Source organism: Lonchura striata, chromosome 10, assembly GCF_050655825.1.
Source record: "Lonchura striata isolate lonStrDom1 chromosome 10, ASM5065582v1, whole genome shotgun sequence".
Taxonomy (NCBI): Eukaryota; Metazoa; Chordata; class Aves; order Passeriformes; family Estrildidae; genus Lonchura; species Lonchura striata.
In genome coordinates, this window is record NC_140712.1 from 24,607,851 (window position 1) to 24,624,950 (window position 17,100).

Sequence of the window (17,100 nt, forward strand, 5' to 3'; positions counted from 1 at the left end):
ACAGAGGAGTGAATCAGGCAGGAGTCGGGTGAGGGTGAGCAGCTGGAGGAGGGCTGAGCCCCTCTTCCTGATGTGAGATGAGATGTGGATTTGGGAGAGCTCGCAGTGAGCACTGCTGAGTCCCACGGCCCTGCAAGCTCCCAAGTGCTTGGCCAGAGCCCAGCCCAGCAGCTCCAGCAGGGCCGTGTCAGTGTGTGGTGGCAGCTGTCCATGCCACAGGTCGGGTACGTGCTGCAGGAGCGGCGACAGAAGCCGGAGCGAGGCAGTGTGCTGAGGTCACCCTGCAGCCCTGGGAGCACCCGGGGCCACGGGGCTTTGGGCAGTGATTTGTGCCTGAGCTGGGCTGGGGCAGGGCTGCCCAAAGAGCCGAGAGCTGCCCCTTGGGGCAGCCCTGGCAGTGCCCACGGTGGCTGGCGGTGCTCCGGGCAGTGCTGCCATCCTGCCCAGCTGCCCCGGTGCCAGGGGTTCTGCCAGGGCATCTCAACCTCAGCACAAGTGAACTTGCAGCTTCAAGTGGTGCTTTCATTTTCTCCCTGCTGGCCTGGTGGCTCAGGCTCACCAAGGGCCTCCTACTGTAAATGCAGGTGAACACAATGGGAAGAAATGCTGATGTCTGACTCAGTTCAGAAGGCTGAATGATTTCTTTATTATAACTATGGCTAAAATACATTAATATACTATATATAAAGGAAGATACTAAAACTACATACCACTTTCTCTAACACGACTCGTGACCCTCTCTGATAGCCCAGCCCCAGGTGGGTTGGATTGGCCATCAGCTCAAACAATCCTCACCAGAATCCAAGCAAGCAATCACCCCAGGGAAACAATTCTCCAAACACATCCCACATGGGAAAAACAAGGAGCAGGAATATAAATTGTTTTCTCTTTCGTTTCATCTCTGTGCACCTCTATGAAAAATCCCAAGAGGGAGAGAAATGTGCTTGCCACAGCCTCCTGTCAGCTGCTGGGTTGGGTTTCCAAAGCCGCGCCGGTGCCCGCGTGGTGCCGGTGCCCCCCGGGTGCCTGTGGGTGCCCCGGGGGTGCCCTCAGTGCCCACCCACCCGCAGGGGTGCAGCGGCAGGTCGTGCACTGCGTGGAGAGGCTGGCGGGCCTGGTGGAGGAGCGGTTCTGCGACGCGCTCACGCGCCCCGACGACCAGCAGCGCCCCTGCAGCGAGGAGCCCTGCCCCGCCAGGTGCCAGCCGCCCTGCTTCCTCCCCTCCCTCGCCCTGGGGACGCGCCCCACGCCCTGGCTGGGTCCATGGCAGCATCCCTGGGGCTGCCTGATGGCCACGGGGCACTGCCCGCCCACAGGCAGAGCTTCACGGGGGTCCCATCCTGGCAGGATGCTCCTCTCTGCCTCTGTGCACACAACCCCGGCACAGCTCGGGAACTGCCCCATCCCTGACCCTCTGTGAGCTCCCAGACCTTGGGCTGACACATTTGGGGTCCTCCTTTCCCCATGGCCTCACGTGATGGGCAGCGGGATGGATCCTGGGGCACGGCTGCTTGCTCTGGCTGAGACCTTTCCCTTTCCCTTCCTCTTCCTCTCCCCTTTCCCTTCCCTTTCCCTTCTCTCCCCTCTCCCCACACAGGTGGTGGGTGGGTGAGTGGCAGAAGTGCTCGGCCTCGTGTGGCCGGGCAGGGCTGATGAAGAGGACGGTGCTGTGCATCCAGAGCGTGGGGCTGGACGAGCAGAGGGCCCTGCAGCCAGCAGACTGCCAGCACCTCGCCAAGCCGGATGCCACCGCGCCCTGCCACCCTGAGGTGCCCTGCCCCTCCCCGTGGGCTGTGGGCAACTGGTCTGAGGTGAGAGGGCACACGGGGGATGTGCCAGCGCCTTGCAGAGGGGTGGGAGCTGGGGACAGGGGTCCCCGGACACCTCAGCCTGCCCCAGAGCAGTGGGTGTGCTCCTGCTCCAGAAATCCATGGCTGTGTCCCCGTGGGCTCAGCGGCTCCCAGGGATGGGAGTTCCACTGCTTGGAGAGGTCTCAGGGTGAGGAAGGGGCGCTGGGCAGTTTAACTCTGCCCCAGCTCCCAGGGATGGGAGTTCCATTGCTTGGAGAGGTCTCAGGGTGAGGAAGGGGTGTTGGGCAGTTTAACTCTGCCCCAGGTCCCAGGGATGGGAATTCCCTTGCTTGGAGAGGTCTCAGGGTGAGGAAGGAGGGTTGGGCAGTTTAACTCTGCCCCAGGTCCCAGGGATGGGAATCCCCTTGCTTGGAGAGGTCTCAGGGTGAGGAAGGGGTGTTGGGCAGTTTAACTCTGCCCCAGCTCCCAGGGATGGGAGTTCCATTGCTTGGAGAGGTCTGAGGGTGAGGAAGGGTTGGGCAGTTTAACTCTGCCCCAGCTCCCAGGGATGGGAGTTCCACTGCTTGGAGAGGTCTCAGGGTGAGGAAGGGGCGCTGGGCAGTTTAACTCTGCCCCAGCCCTGGGCTTTGCAGCTCCCTCACCCAGGGTGAGTGCCACGCTCCATGCTTGGCACAAGGAGGGCAGAAATGAGGTTTCCAGCTGGACGTGGCTTGGAACTGCCTGGTGGAGTGGAAGCTGTCCCTGCCCATGGCAGGGGGTGGAACTGGATGATCTTCAAGGTCCCTTCCAACCCAAATGATTCCATGGGGTGATTAATGGTGACACTCTCTGCAGGCTTGATTTATTTTTGTGTTTTTGTGAATCAGCTTAACCACAGGCTGAGGGTTTCAACCAGAAAATGATAACTCCTAATTTAAACAGCCATTCCAAAAGTGTTCAGAGTGAAGACAAATATCAGGAGAGAAAGGAGAGAGCCTGGGAACAGAGCTTGTTGCTAAGGAACAAATGGAATCAAATGTGAGCAGAGGATTTGAAGGCAAGATGAGAGCGAGTTGGAAATATTTTTCCAGGGGCCCACAAAAGCCACAATTAAGGGCTGAGAAAGATGGATGCAATGATTTAAAGGGAAAATTATGGCTTGTTGGTGGGTCAGTGCTGGACAGGGCAGCCCCAGCCCTCACAGCTGGCCTCGGTGGTGTTGGCACCAGTGGATGTGTGAGCCCTGGGGAAATGTGTTTGGGATTTTGAGGTTCTGCAATTTTTCTGTCCTTTAATTTAAAGGGAGAGCCCTCTTTCTTTTCCATTTCCACCACCACCATAATTAGGGGGATTGGAGGGGCTTGGAAGCTTCCCAGAGCTGTGGTCCTTCTGTCAGCAGCACCAGCAGGGTGGGGCAGCTGTCTGCAGGCAGGAGCAGTGTGCCCGTGTGGCACTGGAGCTCCTGGCCCTGCCAGAGGAGCTCCCTGGGCTTTGGGTGGCCCACAGCTGCTGCAGCACTGGGACCTCAGGAGAGCCCCAAAGCCCTGCACACCCAGCTCTGTGGAGTTTCCAGAGAAGCTGCTTTGTTTTCTGGTTTGTTGTTCTGCAGGGGAGCAGCTCCTCGCAGCCCTCTCACAGGTGCTGGTGTGTGCCAGGGTTTGATTCCAGCTCCAGAAATACCTGGTGGTGGCCACGTGGTGTTACCAGAGAATCCTGGAATGCTCTGGGGTGGAAGGGACCTTAAAGCTCATCTCGTTCTACCCCCTGCCTTGGGCAGGGACACCTTTCACAAGTCTGGGTTGCTCCAAGCCCCAGATGCAGCAGAAAATGCTGTTGTTCTCCTTTGCAGCTTCTCAGTTTCTTTTGTAGTGACCCAACTCAAAGAGCCCATTATGGGGGGATGGTGTGTCCCCAGCAAAGCTCCTTCCTGACCTTTGCTTTTTCCCTACTCAGACAACACCCATGTTGTTATTCCCTGCTTCAAAGAATGCTCTTCCAGAAGAAGAGATGCAATTCATGGCAATAGGTCACAGGAAAGGCCTATTAGCTCATCTCACCCCTGCCCTTCCCAGCCTCCATCTCCCAGGAAAACTCTTTCTGGCTGGAGAGCAGGTCAGGGATCACCCTGAGCAAAGTCCCCACAGCTCCAGCCCTGCTGTGGCACGGGGGGCAGCCCCAGAGGGGGTTTGGGCAGCAATGCTCTGCTTGCTGGGATGAGCAGTACCCCGGGTGGGACTGGCACGGGAGCTGCCCGGGGTGGTGGGAGCTGGCACAGTGACAGGGAGCCCTGTGCCCAAAGTCCTGCGGAGCCCTGGCATCACTCCAGCCGTGCCCACAGAGCTGTCCCTGTCTCTTGCCTCCCCAGTGCTCCGTGACCTGTGGGAACGGGACCCAGCAGCGCCCAGTGCACTGCAGCAGCAGCAGCAGCAGCAGCAGCAGCAGCAGCAGCAGCAGCGGGGCCCCGTGTGACCCTGCCCAGAGACCCAGCCCCGAGAGGCTCTGCTCCTTGCCACCGTGCCACCACAACTGGGACAGCAGCCCCGACTGGTCCGGCAGTGGCTCCTCCAGCACGGAGATATTTAATGAAATCCATTACATCCCCAGCAATCACATCCCTAAATTTAACCCCTCGATCCCAAACATCCCCGAGTCCAACGATGTCAATGTCATCACCGAGGAGGACTTCTCAGCCAGGAAAGGAAATGTCTTTGTTGATGATTTTTACTACGATTATAACTTTATCAACTTCCACGAGGATCTGTCTTACTATCCCTTCACGGAGAAGGAGAGCAAAGGCGAGGAGCCGAAGCCAGAGCTGAGCCCCGATGGCACCGAGGGGCCCTGGGAGCTGCCCACCGAGGCCCTGCTCACCACCGGGCTGGGAGGATGGAGCCAGCAGCAGCCAGGCACCGAGGAGGGACTCGCTCCTGCTCCTGTGGCTGGGCGAGACACTGAGCCCGGGGATTTAGCCACGAACGACCTCCTGAGCGTGGTCCCCGAGGATGTGGGATCAGCCACCCCAAGCTACACCACCCCTGCCTTTTTGGGTGAGGAGGAGGAGGGTGCAGTGCCTGTGCCCCACTCTGAGCACCTCCCGCCCACCCAGAGCTCCGAGACCCACGGCTCTGCACACTGGGGCACCATGCCCTGGGCTGAGCCCCACGGAGCTGTGCCCTCCAGGAGCAGCCTTGCGCAGGATGTCCCCACTCCCCGGGCTGAGCCCCATGGAGCTGTGCCCTCCAGGAGCAGCCTTGGGCAGGATGTCCCCATGCCCTGGGCTGAGCCCCACGGAGCTGTGCCCTCCAGGAGCAGCCTTGGGCAGGACGTCCCCACTCCCCGGGCTGAGCCCCACGGAGCTGTGCCCTCCAAGAGCAGCCTTGGGCAGGATGTCCCCACTCCCCGGGCTGAGCCCCACGGAGCTGTGCCCTCCAAGAGCAGCCTTGGGCAGGATGTCCCCACTCCCCGGGCTGAGCCCCACGGAGCTGTGCCCTCCAGTAGCAGCCTTGGGCAGGATGCCCCTGTGGCCTGGGCTGAGCCCCACGGAGCTGTGCCCTCCAGTAGCAGCCTTGGGCAGGATGTCCCTGTGCCCTGGGCTGAGCCCCACGGAGCTGTGCCCTCCAAGAGCAGCCTTGGGCAGGATGTCCCCACTGTCAGGGGTCCGCAGCCAGCCGGGCTGGGCCGGGGCAGTGCCAGGCTGGACGTGGCCCCTGGGCTGGCAGCACGGGCCAGCGGGGTTCCTGTGGGCACACAGGGACACGGCACAGCCCGGTCTGCAGGGAGAGGCCACGGGGACTCCGGGGAAATGGCTCTGGCCACCAGCAGTGACCCCAGGGGTGCAGCCCCACGGCCCAGCGAGCAGCACGGGTGGGCAGGGATGGAGATGCTGGGCACGCGGGCAGGAGGGCAATCCCACGGCATGGAGAGGGCAGATGCTGTGGGACAGGGAGGGCACCAGCCAGAGCTCCACAGCCCCACAGCCCCCACCTCAACCCCCTCGGTGGCCACAACAGCCCCTCCTGTGTCCCTGTCCCCTGCTGTGCCCGGGCCAGCCCAGCTCACCTCCAGTGGCCTCAGCCAGCAGGACGCCCTGGTCCCAGTGGTGCCCACAGCCCCAGCTCGTGGCCCACCTGCCCACACAGCAGGGTCCCCCCTGGAATGGGGGACAGAGGGGGAGTCCCAGCACCCGGCTCTGGCATCGCCCCGCACTGAGCTGACCTCCCATGGGACCCCACTCGGCGTCCCTGCACCGAGGGACCCCTCACCGTGGGCACCCCCAGGGACATCAACAGAGGAACCCTCACTGTGGGCACCCCCAGAGATACCAACAGAGGAACCCTCACTGTGGGCACCCCCAGGGACATCAACAGAGGAGCCCTCACTATGGGCACTCCCAGGGACACCAGCAGAGGAGCCCTCACTATGGGCACCCCCAGGGACACCAGCAGAGGAGCCCTCACCATGGGCACCCCCAGAGACATCAACAGAGGAGCCCTCACCATGGGCACCCCCAGGGACACCAGCAGAGGAGCCCTCACTGTGGGCACCCCCAGGGACACCTGATTCCAGTGACGGGGGGCAGGAATTGTCCCAGCCCACCCCTTTGTCCCCCCCACTCTGGGAGAAGAGGCTGGAGGAGGAGGAGGAGGAGGAGGAGGAGGCTCTGCTTCCACCATCGCCCACCGCAGCAGCCCCTGCCAAGCCCAGCTGGGAGGTTGGGAACTGGAGTGAGGTACGTGGTGAGTCCCATTAAAAGTGTGACATGGCCAGTAGGGATGTGAGACCTGTCCCTGTCCTGGCTGGCTCTGGGACGTTTCTCTTGGCAGCAGTCGGGGACTGGGGTCATTAGTGCTAATTAGCAAACAACTGGCACCCCCAGCCCCAGGGTGCTGCCCCGTTTCCCCTGTGCTGCGGGCAGCGTGGCCATGAGGCTCCTCCTGGGAGCAACCACTGAGCTGCTGGAGGAAGGGTTGGTCCCACCTGGAGCAGAAACAGCTGGATGGGCTCTGGAGGAGCGGGTTCTCCTCCTTCCCTCCCTGAGTGGGATTGCTTAGAGGGGAAAGCTCCTGTGCCCACATCATCCCCCAGCACCTCCCAGTGCCCGTGGGCGAGGCAGAGCCGAGTGCCCGGGGACCTTCCTGCTGTCAGGGTGTGGGCACGGGCACCAGCAGCTCCCTGTTACAGAGCTGGGGGCAGGTTTGGGGCAGGTTTGGGGCAGGTTTGGGGTTCACTTCAGCAGCTCCACGTTGCAGGGCTGGGGGCAGGTTTGGGGGCAGGTTTTGAGCAGGTTTGGGGCAGGTTTTGAGCAGGTTTGGGGTGCACTCCAGCAGCTCCCTGTGTTGCAGAGCTCAGGGCAGGTTTGGGGCAGGTTTTGGGCAGGTTTTGGGGCGGGTTTGGGGGCAGGTTTGGTGCAGGCTTTGGGGCAGGTTTTGAGCAGGTTTGGGGTTCACTGCAGCAGCTCCCTGTGTTGCGGGGCTGGGGGCAGGTTTTGGGGCAGGTTTGGGGGCAGGTTTTGGTGCAGGTTTTGGGGGCAGGTTTTGGGGCAGGTTTTGGGGGCAGGTTTGGGGGCAGGTTTTGGTGCAGGTTTTGGGGGCAGGTTTTGGGCAGGTTTTGGGGCGGGTTTGGGGCAGGCTTTGAGCAGGTTTGGGGTGCACTGCAGCAGCTCCCTGTGTTGCGGGGCTGGGGGCAGGTTTTGGGGGCAGGTTTTGGGGGCAGGTTTTGGGGGCAGGTTTTGGGGCAGGTTTTGGGGGCAGGTTTTGGGGCAGGTTTTGGGGCAGGTTTTGGGGGCAGGTTTTGGGGCAGGTTTTGGGGGCAGGTTTTGGGGGCAGGTTTTGGGGCAGGTTTTGGGGCAGGTTTGGGGGCAGGTTTGGTGCAGGTTTTGGGGCGGGTTTGGGGCAGGCTTTGAGCAGGTTTGGGGTGCACTGCAGCAGCTCCCTGTGTTGCGGGGCTGGGGGCAGGTTTTGGGGGCAGGTTTGGGGGCAGGTTTTGGGCAGGTTTTGGGGCGGGTTTGGGGCAGGCTTTGAGCAGGTTTGGGGTGCACTGCAGCAGCTCCCTGTGTTGCAGTGCTCGGCCACGTGCGGCCTGGGCGCGGTGTGGCGGCCGGTGCGCTGCAGCAGCGGCAGCGACGGCGGCTGTCCCGCGGCCGACAGACCCGTGCCCGCCCGGCGCTGCTCCCTCAGACCCTGCTCGGCCTGGCGTGTGGGCAACTGGAGCAAGGTACGGGCCACGGGCGAGGGAGGGTCCCCAAAACCCGCGGGGCAAGCTGTGGGGTCACGCCTGCTCTTGGGGAGGGCTCTTGCCCCACAGCTCGCGTGGGTTTGCGCTTGCCGCGGGGTTTAAACCGCTCATCCCACAGTATTTTCATGTTTCCTGCTCTTGGGCTGGTAGGAAAGTCAGGAATTTGCTAAAATCTTCTTTAGGTGGATTTGATGAAAGGCCAGGTTGGGTGGGGCTGGACAGCCTGGTCTAGTGGAGGTCATCCCATGGCAGGGGCTTGGAACAAGGTGGTCTTTAAGGTCCATTGCAAGCCATTTTCTGGTTCTGTGGTTTCTCATGTGTTCTGGCCACTCTGCCCCGTCAGGGGCTGCTTGCAGTTGGGTTGGGTGAATTTGGGTCGCTGGTGGGGAGCAGCTCTCCTTGCTCTGGGTGGTTGCTGTTCCTTGGGATCATCAGTTCTATAAGGCACAAAGACTGCTCTTGTTCCAGCTGGAAACCAGCAGGTTTCAGAGGGGTGCCAGTGACAGGTGAGCCACATAGACTGTGCTCTGGCTGGGCCTAGAGCAAGAGGGGAAAGGAGGTGTGGTGTCAACTGAACCCATCCCAGGGCAGAGCGTGTTCCTGGGGTCACCTCCCGTCCCCACAGGGATCCCCCTGTCTGGCTGTCTGTCCTCCCCCACTGTGTCTGTGTGTCCTCCTCCACTGTGGCTGTGTGTCCCTCCCCACTGTGGCTGTGTGTCCTCCCCCTCCATGGCTGTGTGTCCCTCCCCTCCGTGGCTGTGTGTCCTCCCCCTCCATGGCTGTCTGTCCCTCCCCACTGTGTCTGTGTGTCCTCCCCCTCCATGGCTGTGTGTCCCTCCCCTCTGTGGCTGTGTGTCCTTCCCCTCCATGGCTGTCTGTCCCTCCCCACTGTGTCTGTGTCCCTCCCCACCGTGGCTGTCTGTCCCTCCCCACCGTGGCTGTCTGTCCCTCCCCTCCGTGGCTGTGTGTCCCTCCCCACTGTGTCTGTGTGTCCTCCCCCTCCATGGCTGTGTGTCCTCCCCCTCCGTGGCTGTCTGTCCCTCCCCACTGTGGCTGTGTGTCCTCCCCCTCCATGGCTGTGTGTCCTCCCCCTCCGTGGCTGTCTGTCCCTCCCCACCGTGGCTCCGTGTCCCCGCAGTGCTCCAGGAGCTGTGGCGGGGGCACCAAGGTGCGGGACGTTCACTGCGTGGACACCAGGGACCAGCGGCTGCTGCGGCCGTTCCACTGCCAGGCGGGGCTGGCGCAGCCCCCGGCGCAGCTGCCGTGCCACAGCGCGCCCTGCCTGGCCTGGTACACGTCCTCCTGGAGAGAGGTACTGCTGCAAATGCAGGGGACCCGCTGGGCAGCAATGGTGTATGACTGCAGTCCAGAAGGCTGAATGGTTTCTTTATTATAACTATACTAAAATACATTAATACACTATTTAAAGGGGATACTAAAACTACAAACCTGCTTTTTCTAACTCCCAAATCTAACTCGCTCACAACTCGTGCCCCTCTCTGAGAGCCCAGCCCCAGGTGGGTTGGATTGGCCATCAGGCTCAAACAATCCTCACCAGAATCCAACCAAGCAACACCCCAGGTAAACAATTCTCCAAACACATTCCACATGGGAAAAACAAGGAGCAGAAATAGAAATTGTTTTCTCTTTCTTCTCTCTGTGCTCCTCTATGAAAAATCCTGAGAGATAAGAATGTGTATGGGCTGGCCTGGGCACAGCTCGCCCACCCCTGCCAGGGCAGGGACACCTGCTGCTGTCCCAGCTGCTCTAAGCCCCATTGTCCAGCCTGGCCTGGGACACTGCCAGGGATCCAGGGGCATCCACAGCTGCTCTGGGAATTCTATCCCAGCTCCTGCCCACCCTCCCAGGGAACGATTCCTAATTCCCAATCTCCCATCCATCGCTGCTCTCTGGCAGTGGGAGCCATTCCCTGTGAGCCGTCCCTCCATCCCTTGTCCCCAGCCCCTCTCCAGCTCTCCCGGAGCCCTCCGGGCCCTGGGGTGGCTCTGGGCTCTCCCTGGAGCTTCTCCTGGCCCAGCTGTCCCGGGTTTGTCCCGCAGTGCTCGGAGCCGTGCGGCGGCGGGGAGCAGGCTCGCCTGGTGACGTGCCCGGAGCCGGGGCGCTGCGAGGAGACGCTGAGGCCCAACAGCACCCGGCCCTGCAACAGCCAGCCCTGCACCGCCTGGCTGGTGGGCTCCTGGGGACAGGTGAGGGGGCTGCCGCCCCGCAGGGGCCGGGGCAGGGCGCTGGGGGTGCCCCCGCCTGAGCCCCCCGTCCCCGCAGTGCTCGGCGCCCTGCGGAGGGGGCATCCAGCGGCGCCAGGTGCGGTGCGTGGACACCCGCAGCGGCGTGCCCGAGGAGGACAGCAGCCTGTGCGGCCACCAGCCCTGGCCAGAGAGCACCCAGAAGTGCAACCCGCAGGAGTGCGACGGCTCCCAGCCAGGTGAGCGGCAGGTAAAGAGTGGCGTGGAGGCCGTGGGAGACGGAGGGAGCGTTTCCTGCGTGGGCTGGGGAAGGCTGACTCGGCTGCCTGATGATTAAGTGGGAATGTTGTCACTGTCTGCAAACGTCAGAGCATCCTCAAGGGCCAGGCAGGGTTCTGCTGGCACCGAGGTGAGCTGGGATGTGCTTGTTGGGGTCAGGGGTGTCACCCAGCGCAGGGACCACATCCAGAGGCAGCAGGGCATTCAGGAACAGGAGGGCACAGGGAATACCCAGTGATGGAGCTCTCAGGAAGCTGCTCAGTGGTGAAGTCCCAGAACACAAGACTTGTGAAACAAGCTGGGCCCAGCATCAGAAGATGGGATAAAGGAGCAGCTCTCCAGCATCTTCAGGTGTGTCTGAGCAGGTGCTCCAGGGAGCCAGCCCTGTGTCAACCTGTTTGTCATTTACCTGCCCCAGCTGCAGCCACAGGGCTTGGCCGCACCACGGGCACTCACCTGGCTTCTGCTCCCTCTTCCTCTCACAGGGACACATCCCAAGCACCAGGCAGTCACCTGGGAGACAGAAATCTGGGGACTGCAAGAGTTAGCAGCCCTTACACAAAAGCAGTATAGTGAGAGATTAGATGTCACTGATGTCTTTATCTCTTTAATGTGTCTGTGCAAAAGAAAAGCTCTTTGGCTGCCCAGAAAGTATTGCTGGACCTCCTGGAGGTTTACTGGACAAAGGGAGGGCTGAGAGATGGGGCAGGGGGGTAGCAGTAGCTGGTGCCTGGGGTGCAGGAGCTGCTCCACACATCCCTGAGGTCCCTGTGCAGCCTGGGACACCCATTCCTGCCTTCCAGCTCTTTTTGTTTATCCCGTGCCCAGCGTGTTCCTTCCAACACCAATTCCAGAGCAGGCAGGAGCGTTTTGGCTTTGGCTAACTGGGATTTGAGCACTGACGCTGTTTGCCATCAGGATGTTTTTAGCCATTAATCTGCTCCTTTTCTGGAGCATTTGCAGGGCCATGGGGCACTCCAGCACTTAGGAAATGATGAGTCAGCCCAGCTCAAGACACGAGGTGCGGTTCCGGCTGTTTTGGTCAGGGGAAAATTTCCGTGCCAGGCTTGGTGATGAGAGCTGTGGAGCCAAGGCTGGACCAGAATAACCACTGAGATGTGTAGGAAGCACACAAATAAATGGTAGAATCCTGGATCAAAAATGACATAAATGCTCTGGCTGCAGCCCAGGGCAGGAAACGCCTCTTGGAAATACAAACGTTTCCAGCCAAAGCATGAAGGGGAACAAAATTTTCACATGGCAGGAAATCCCAGATGTGTAAATGCACAGGCAAAGGCTCCCAGAAAGACATAAATGTAACTGCAGGCCTTTCCTGTGCTCCAGGGGATCTTTACTGCACAAGATGGGCTCGGGCTGGAGCGATCCATGTTTTTGTGAGGAGCACAGGAGCCTCTCTCCTGTGGCACGAGTGCTCCTGTACCAGCAGAACCAGGGCTGGCTCTGTGAGTGGCCGTGTCCTCACCGGACACAAAAGTGCCAATAACCCCAGCAGGGTTTAAATGTTCAAACCACTATCAGATGGATTTGGAGCAGAGATAGAACAGATGAAGCACTAACAAGCATCTCGCAGCAATCGGCTCCTCAATTAAAGGAGGTCGGGATTAATTAGAACCAGAATCTTGAGCTGTTGCCAGGTTATAAATTAATTGAAGATTCCACCAAGGTTATTTTTGAATGTGGCTGTTGCCTTACAGCTGCAGCCAGCTGTGAGGGTGTCCTTAGATGGCTCCTGGGAGCTTCAGAGCCGTGGGCACCCCAGTGCCTCCGTGCGATGCTCCAGAGGCTGGGGACATTTATCTGGGAGTTGGTTATGGTGTCTTGGAAAGGAGCTGAGCCCCAGGTCTGCATGAGGGCCTGGAGAAGCCTGCAGCAGCTTATCCAGCAGGTCAGACAGATTTAAAGCAGAAAAGTGGGAATGGCTGTGTGCTGGAGGAGGAATGGGGGGTGAATGGAGCTGGTCACTCAGCTGGTCACTCAGGGTGGTGGGCCCAAGGAGCGCCGGCTCTGCTCCCCCGGGCTCAGCCCCACGTGCCGTCCCTGTCCCACTGCTCCTGTTTGCTGGCTCCTCCCCAGGGCTGCCTGGTTCTCCGTTAATTGGCAATTAAGTAAGGAAATTAAATTGGTCATGGTTCTGCAAGTCACCGAGTTCGTCCACAAGGGATCCGTGTGGGAAATAATGGCAGCAAATCCCAATTTCCTCTGTCGTTTGAGCGTGTCGGTCCCTATCCAAGTGGTGAGGCCAGGAGGTGCTGCTGAGTGAGGCATGGAGAGCAATTAATTAACTGCTAATTAACAGCAGGAGTCAGTGGGAAAGGGATAGTCCAGAAAGGACTCCCTGGTTTGATAAAATGTAGGAGAGAGGTGTTGCCTGCAGCAGGGCTGACACCTGAAAACTGTGGGGTTTGTGGGTTTGTCCCGGGTTCAGTGCCAGCCTGTGCAGGCCAGGCTGGCAGTGGGGATGCATCCCATGCATCCCGTGCCCCCCGTGCATCCCATGCACCCCATCATGCTGACCAGACACCACAGGGAGGCACCTCAGCCCCCGAGCAGGACCCTGGGGTGATTCACTTGTTCAACTCAGCCCTGGCTCCGAGAACATCCCGAGGGCCAGAGGTCAGCAGCCTAATTCCCTGGATTTGCTAGCTCAGCTCCAAGCTCAACCTTTCCTTGTTTTTACAGAACGTGTTCCAGGAAGTTTGTTTTTCCCAGGAATAAAAGTAAAAGCTTAGGTCTGGCTGGCAGAAGCTTAAATGAAATTTAAAGCGACTTCCACACCGACCTAAAAAAACAGCCCCCAAAAAAGTGGGGGTTTTCAGTCTCTAATGTGCTGACTTAGCCTGGATTTTTAAAGCCCTGCTTTAAGCTATTTCTTTAGCCTAAAATTTGGCATGGACTTACGGAACATGTTTCCAAATGAAGTGCAAGGATTATATAAAAAATTGTTAATAGAAAGAAATGGCAGTAAAAGGATTCAATGAAAATTGGGTGGGTTCTGTAGGTCCCTCTCTGAAGAGCTGACAAATTAAGTGCTTATTACAGCTTCCCTTGCCCAAGACCGAATTCCAGGGAGGAATCACAAGCTCAGCCAAGATTTTCAGACCTGAGCCTGACCCCGCACGCATCCACCCTGGGCCTGCAGCAGGCTGGGAGAGCGATGGGAACTCGGCCCCTCCACGACTCCCAGTGACTTCCCGGAGTTCAGGGGCGTTGGGAACGCTCTCAGGCGTGGGGTGGGACTCTGGGGGTGTCTGTGCAGGGCCAGCACTTGGACTGGACGATGCCTGTGGGTCTCTTCCAAGCTGGATATGCTCTGATCCATGAGGTCATTTGGCTTTGGAGCCCTGGGGTGCTGCCGGGGTCTCCTGTGGGGTCAGCAGCGCTGCAGCCAAGGGTGGTGGCTCCTCTCCCCCATCCCAAGCCCACCCCTGCTGTTTCCCACAGTGATCCCATCCTGTGAGGCTGAGGAGGAGTTCAGAGAGCAGCAACCCCTGGCAGGGTGGGCTCAGCGCTGCCCGGGCATGGTGCAGGGGCAGGAATTTCCCGCTGGGAGCAGGGAAGAGCTGAGCCATCCCTGCAGGCCTGGAAAGCAGCGTCCCGGCGCGAGCCTTCCCAGCTCTTTCCAAGGAAGGCAGGAGGCAGCTTGGTTGTGATCCATGAATAACTTTCTAGGAAGCTGCGAGTGCTGGATGTCCTGAGGGGCAGAGCATCCCCCAGCAGTGCCCAGGACATTCCCACCCATCCGTGGGCATCCAGGCCGATTGCCACTCTCGTGGACACCCCTGAGGTGTTTTAGGAGCCCTGCTGAGCCATCCCTGTGCTGCAGCAAATGGCAATACCTGCATTGCTGTGCTCCAGTGTCCCCGTGCAGCAGGGCTGGGCGTTCAGGCCGTGCCTTGTGCAGCCACAGGGATGCTCCCAGGGAGGATTATCCTGGCAGCCCCGTGGGGCACAGCACCAACAAACAATTCCCTTTTTCCAGTGGCTCCCGCAGCTCTGGATGTGCTGCACTCCTGGCCTGGGCTCTGCAGGGATTTCTCATTTGCTGTGCTCACCCAGCAGGGCAAACCTTCTGCTGGTGTCCCACCCAGCCTGAGGGGTGCTGTGAAGCTGGGATCCCCCCAGCCCACTCTGTCAGCGCTGCTGCTCCAGCACTGCAGTGATAAATTGCTTTTTGGGGCACTCTGGCCGGGCACAAGGAGCTGCAGCTCGCGAGGCAGGGAGGAAAGACCTCAGCTGAAATAGAAAATGAGTTTTAGGGCAGTGTGGTGACCTCCTCGCTGCCGGGCTGGGGGAGGGGGCTGTGGCTGCAATCCCAAACCGGGGGAGAAGTCTCTGCTCTGCATCTGCCGCATCTCGCCCGGGCTGGGCTGGGCTGGGCTGGGCTGGGCTGCTCCCGTGGGAATGGGGGCAGCAGCCGTTCCCTCGGCACAGCCTTTGTTCCCAGAGGGGACAGGGGCACTGGTCAGCCACAGCTGCCCTGGCTCGGTCACGGCATCGCCCCTGCAGAGAAGTGTCCCGAGAAAGAGAAAATCCCATTCCCTGCCCCGTTTCTGCCCCTGCTCTCATGGTCCTGGTGGAGGGTGCCCAGGGAAAGCACTGGGGGGTTGGCCCAGAGTGCATCAGCTCTGCCCCTTTCCAGAGAAAAGCTGTCATCTATTTTAATTCCTTGTGCCAGAGGTAAAGTTGGAATCACAGAGTCACAGATTTTAAGCTCTGGCTCGACTCTGAGCTGATGTAATTTAAGGCAGTCTGACGCCACTGGGTGAGAAGCTGCAGGCTCAGCGAGTCATGCCTTGCTCTGAGATGAAGTAGAGAAGGAGGAAATCAAAAATGCAAACAAACCAGCTCTGTATTCCTATAAATCATATTTATTTGGGGATGGGTCTGTGCTGCTGGCCAGAGCCCAGGTGGGGCCTGGGCTGCCACTGGAGCAGCCGTTCCCAAAACAAAGCCCGTCCTCAGAGCAGCACCAGACTTGTTTTGAGGGCTGCAGGACACCTGCAGGAAGCAAACCAGATGATGCAGGTTCTCAAAATAACCAAAACAACTCAGAGAAAAAGGAATTCTGGCCTTTCCACCGCTCTGCTGGCGCTGGGGGGGCTGGCAGGAGGTGCCAGGACAGGGGACAGGGGGTTTGTCCCCTGCAGCTCAGCTCGGTGCCCTGGCAGCCTCTGTGCTCTGGGGCTGCTGGCAGCAGCACAGCTGTGCTTGCTGTGGGGATGGGCAATGCCAGGTGCCCTGGTGCAGGAGGGCTCCTGGGGTTCTGTGCTCAAGATGGCCCTAAAATCATAAAAAGCCTTTTCCTCCCAGTGCTGCAGCCAAAAAAGAAGTCGAGATGCATTGGTTTTGTTTCTCAAGGTTATTTATTTTCTCTTATCTATAACATTCTTTCTTTGTCCTGTTAAGCTCTGTCCAGCAGGTCGGCCATGGCATTCTGTCTGCTCTCTAGGGTGGTGTTTGCATTTTATACTATGAACTACGTGTGCTTTATTTACAATTAATTCCCAATACTAATCACCTCTGTTAGACAGTGTGGCTCTACTCCAAAGCAACAAAAAGTGTCACCGTCACAGTGAAAAATGGAGGATGAGAAGAATGACAAGACACACCCAAATCCCTCCATCTTGCCTCCTGAACCCTATTCTAAGAACCCCCAAAATTCTACTTTTTCACCCGGTGTTACATTAACTCAAACTCTTGCGACCTGTAAATCTTCACACAAAGCTGGCAGTGTTTCTCACAGGCTAAAATGGGAGCCACGGGTGTTTTTGCTCGGTGCCAAGGTCTCTGAGCCCCCTGCCAGGGCAGCCAGAGGGGTGTGCTGGGTCCCACAGCGGGCAGTGCCCTGGGGCAGCTGTGTCCGTGTCCCCCATCGCTCCCACAGAGCCCTGCAGGGGTTGGGGCTGGGGGGGACTTTACAATCATCCCATTTTGACATCGGGCACCCGTGCCCGTGGTGCCAGCAGCACTGACCCCCCCTGTGCTCCTGCCTCCCCTCCAGGTGCCCCCTGCGAGCGCGACCGCCTGAGCTTCGCCTTCTGCCGGACGCTGCGGCTGCTGGGCCGGTGCCCGCTGCCCACCGTGCGCGCCCAGTGCTGCCGCAGCTGCCGCCGGCCCGGGCTGCCAGCCCTGCCCGGCCGCGCCCGCGGGCACCGGCGCCCGGCCCGCAGCTGACAGCGCTGCCGCCGAGCCGCCGCGCCCGGGCAGGGCTGGCGGCCGTGCCCGCGGACTCGTGCCACCCTCTGACGGTGCTCCAACCACGGCTGGGGTCCCGCTGCTCCCCACCGCCCTGCCGGGAACGCTGCCAGGGCCGCCCAGCCCGGGCACGCCGGGGGGAAGCAAAGGGAAGGGGGAGCTGAAAGCAGCAACACTTGGGGAAGACCTCCCAGAAATGCTCATGGTGCTATCCTTCGATGTTTGCAGCCTCTCCAAGGTGTTGGCTGGCCAGCACAAACTTTGACTTTTATTATTATTTTTGTATCTCTGAGGTGAGCATCCAGCATTCCGCCGGCTCTGCCGACCCTTTGGGGTAGGGATTTTTTTGTTGTTTTTTTTTAAGGGACTTGAAGCTA

The 17,100-nt window shown here is 59.7% G+C and overlaps 1 protein-coding gene across 4 annotated transcripts in view; it reads left to right on the top strand.

Annotated features, from left to right (window-relative positions):
• ADAMTS7 (ADAM metallopeptidase with thrombospondin type 1 motif 7) overlaps positions 1-16,828 on the top strand; it is a 36,419-nt gene extending 19,591 nt beyond the window's left edge. For 2 of the 4 annotated variants that reach the window (XM_085589069.1, XM_085589072.1), the window contains 9 exons: positions 1,071-1,197; positions 1,598-1,811; positions 3,744-3,902; positions 4,156-6,519; positions 7,851-8,003; positions 9,163-9,336; positions 10,085-10,231; positions 10,308-10,467; positions 16,530-16,828. In XM_085589069.1, coding sequence (XP_085445195.1) covers positions 1,071-1,197; positions 1,598-1,811; positions 3,744-3,902; positions 4,156-6,519; positions 7,851-8,003; positions 9,163-9,336; positions 10,085-10,231; positions 10,308-10,467; positions 16,530-16,702 — 3,671 coding nt within the window. In that variant the 3' untranslated portion in view covers positions 16,703-16,828. Of the gene's footprint in view, positions 1-1,070; positions 1,198-1,597; positions 1,812-3,743; positions 3,903-4,155; positions 6,520-7,850; positions 8,004-9,162; positions 9,337-10,084; positions 10,232-10,307; positions 15,030-16,529 lie in introns of those variants that run through there. The other 2 variants (XM_085589070.1, XM_085589071.1) reach the window with 2 other exon arrangements.
• The last annotated feature ends 272 nt before the right edge of the window (positions 16,829-17,100 follow it).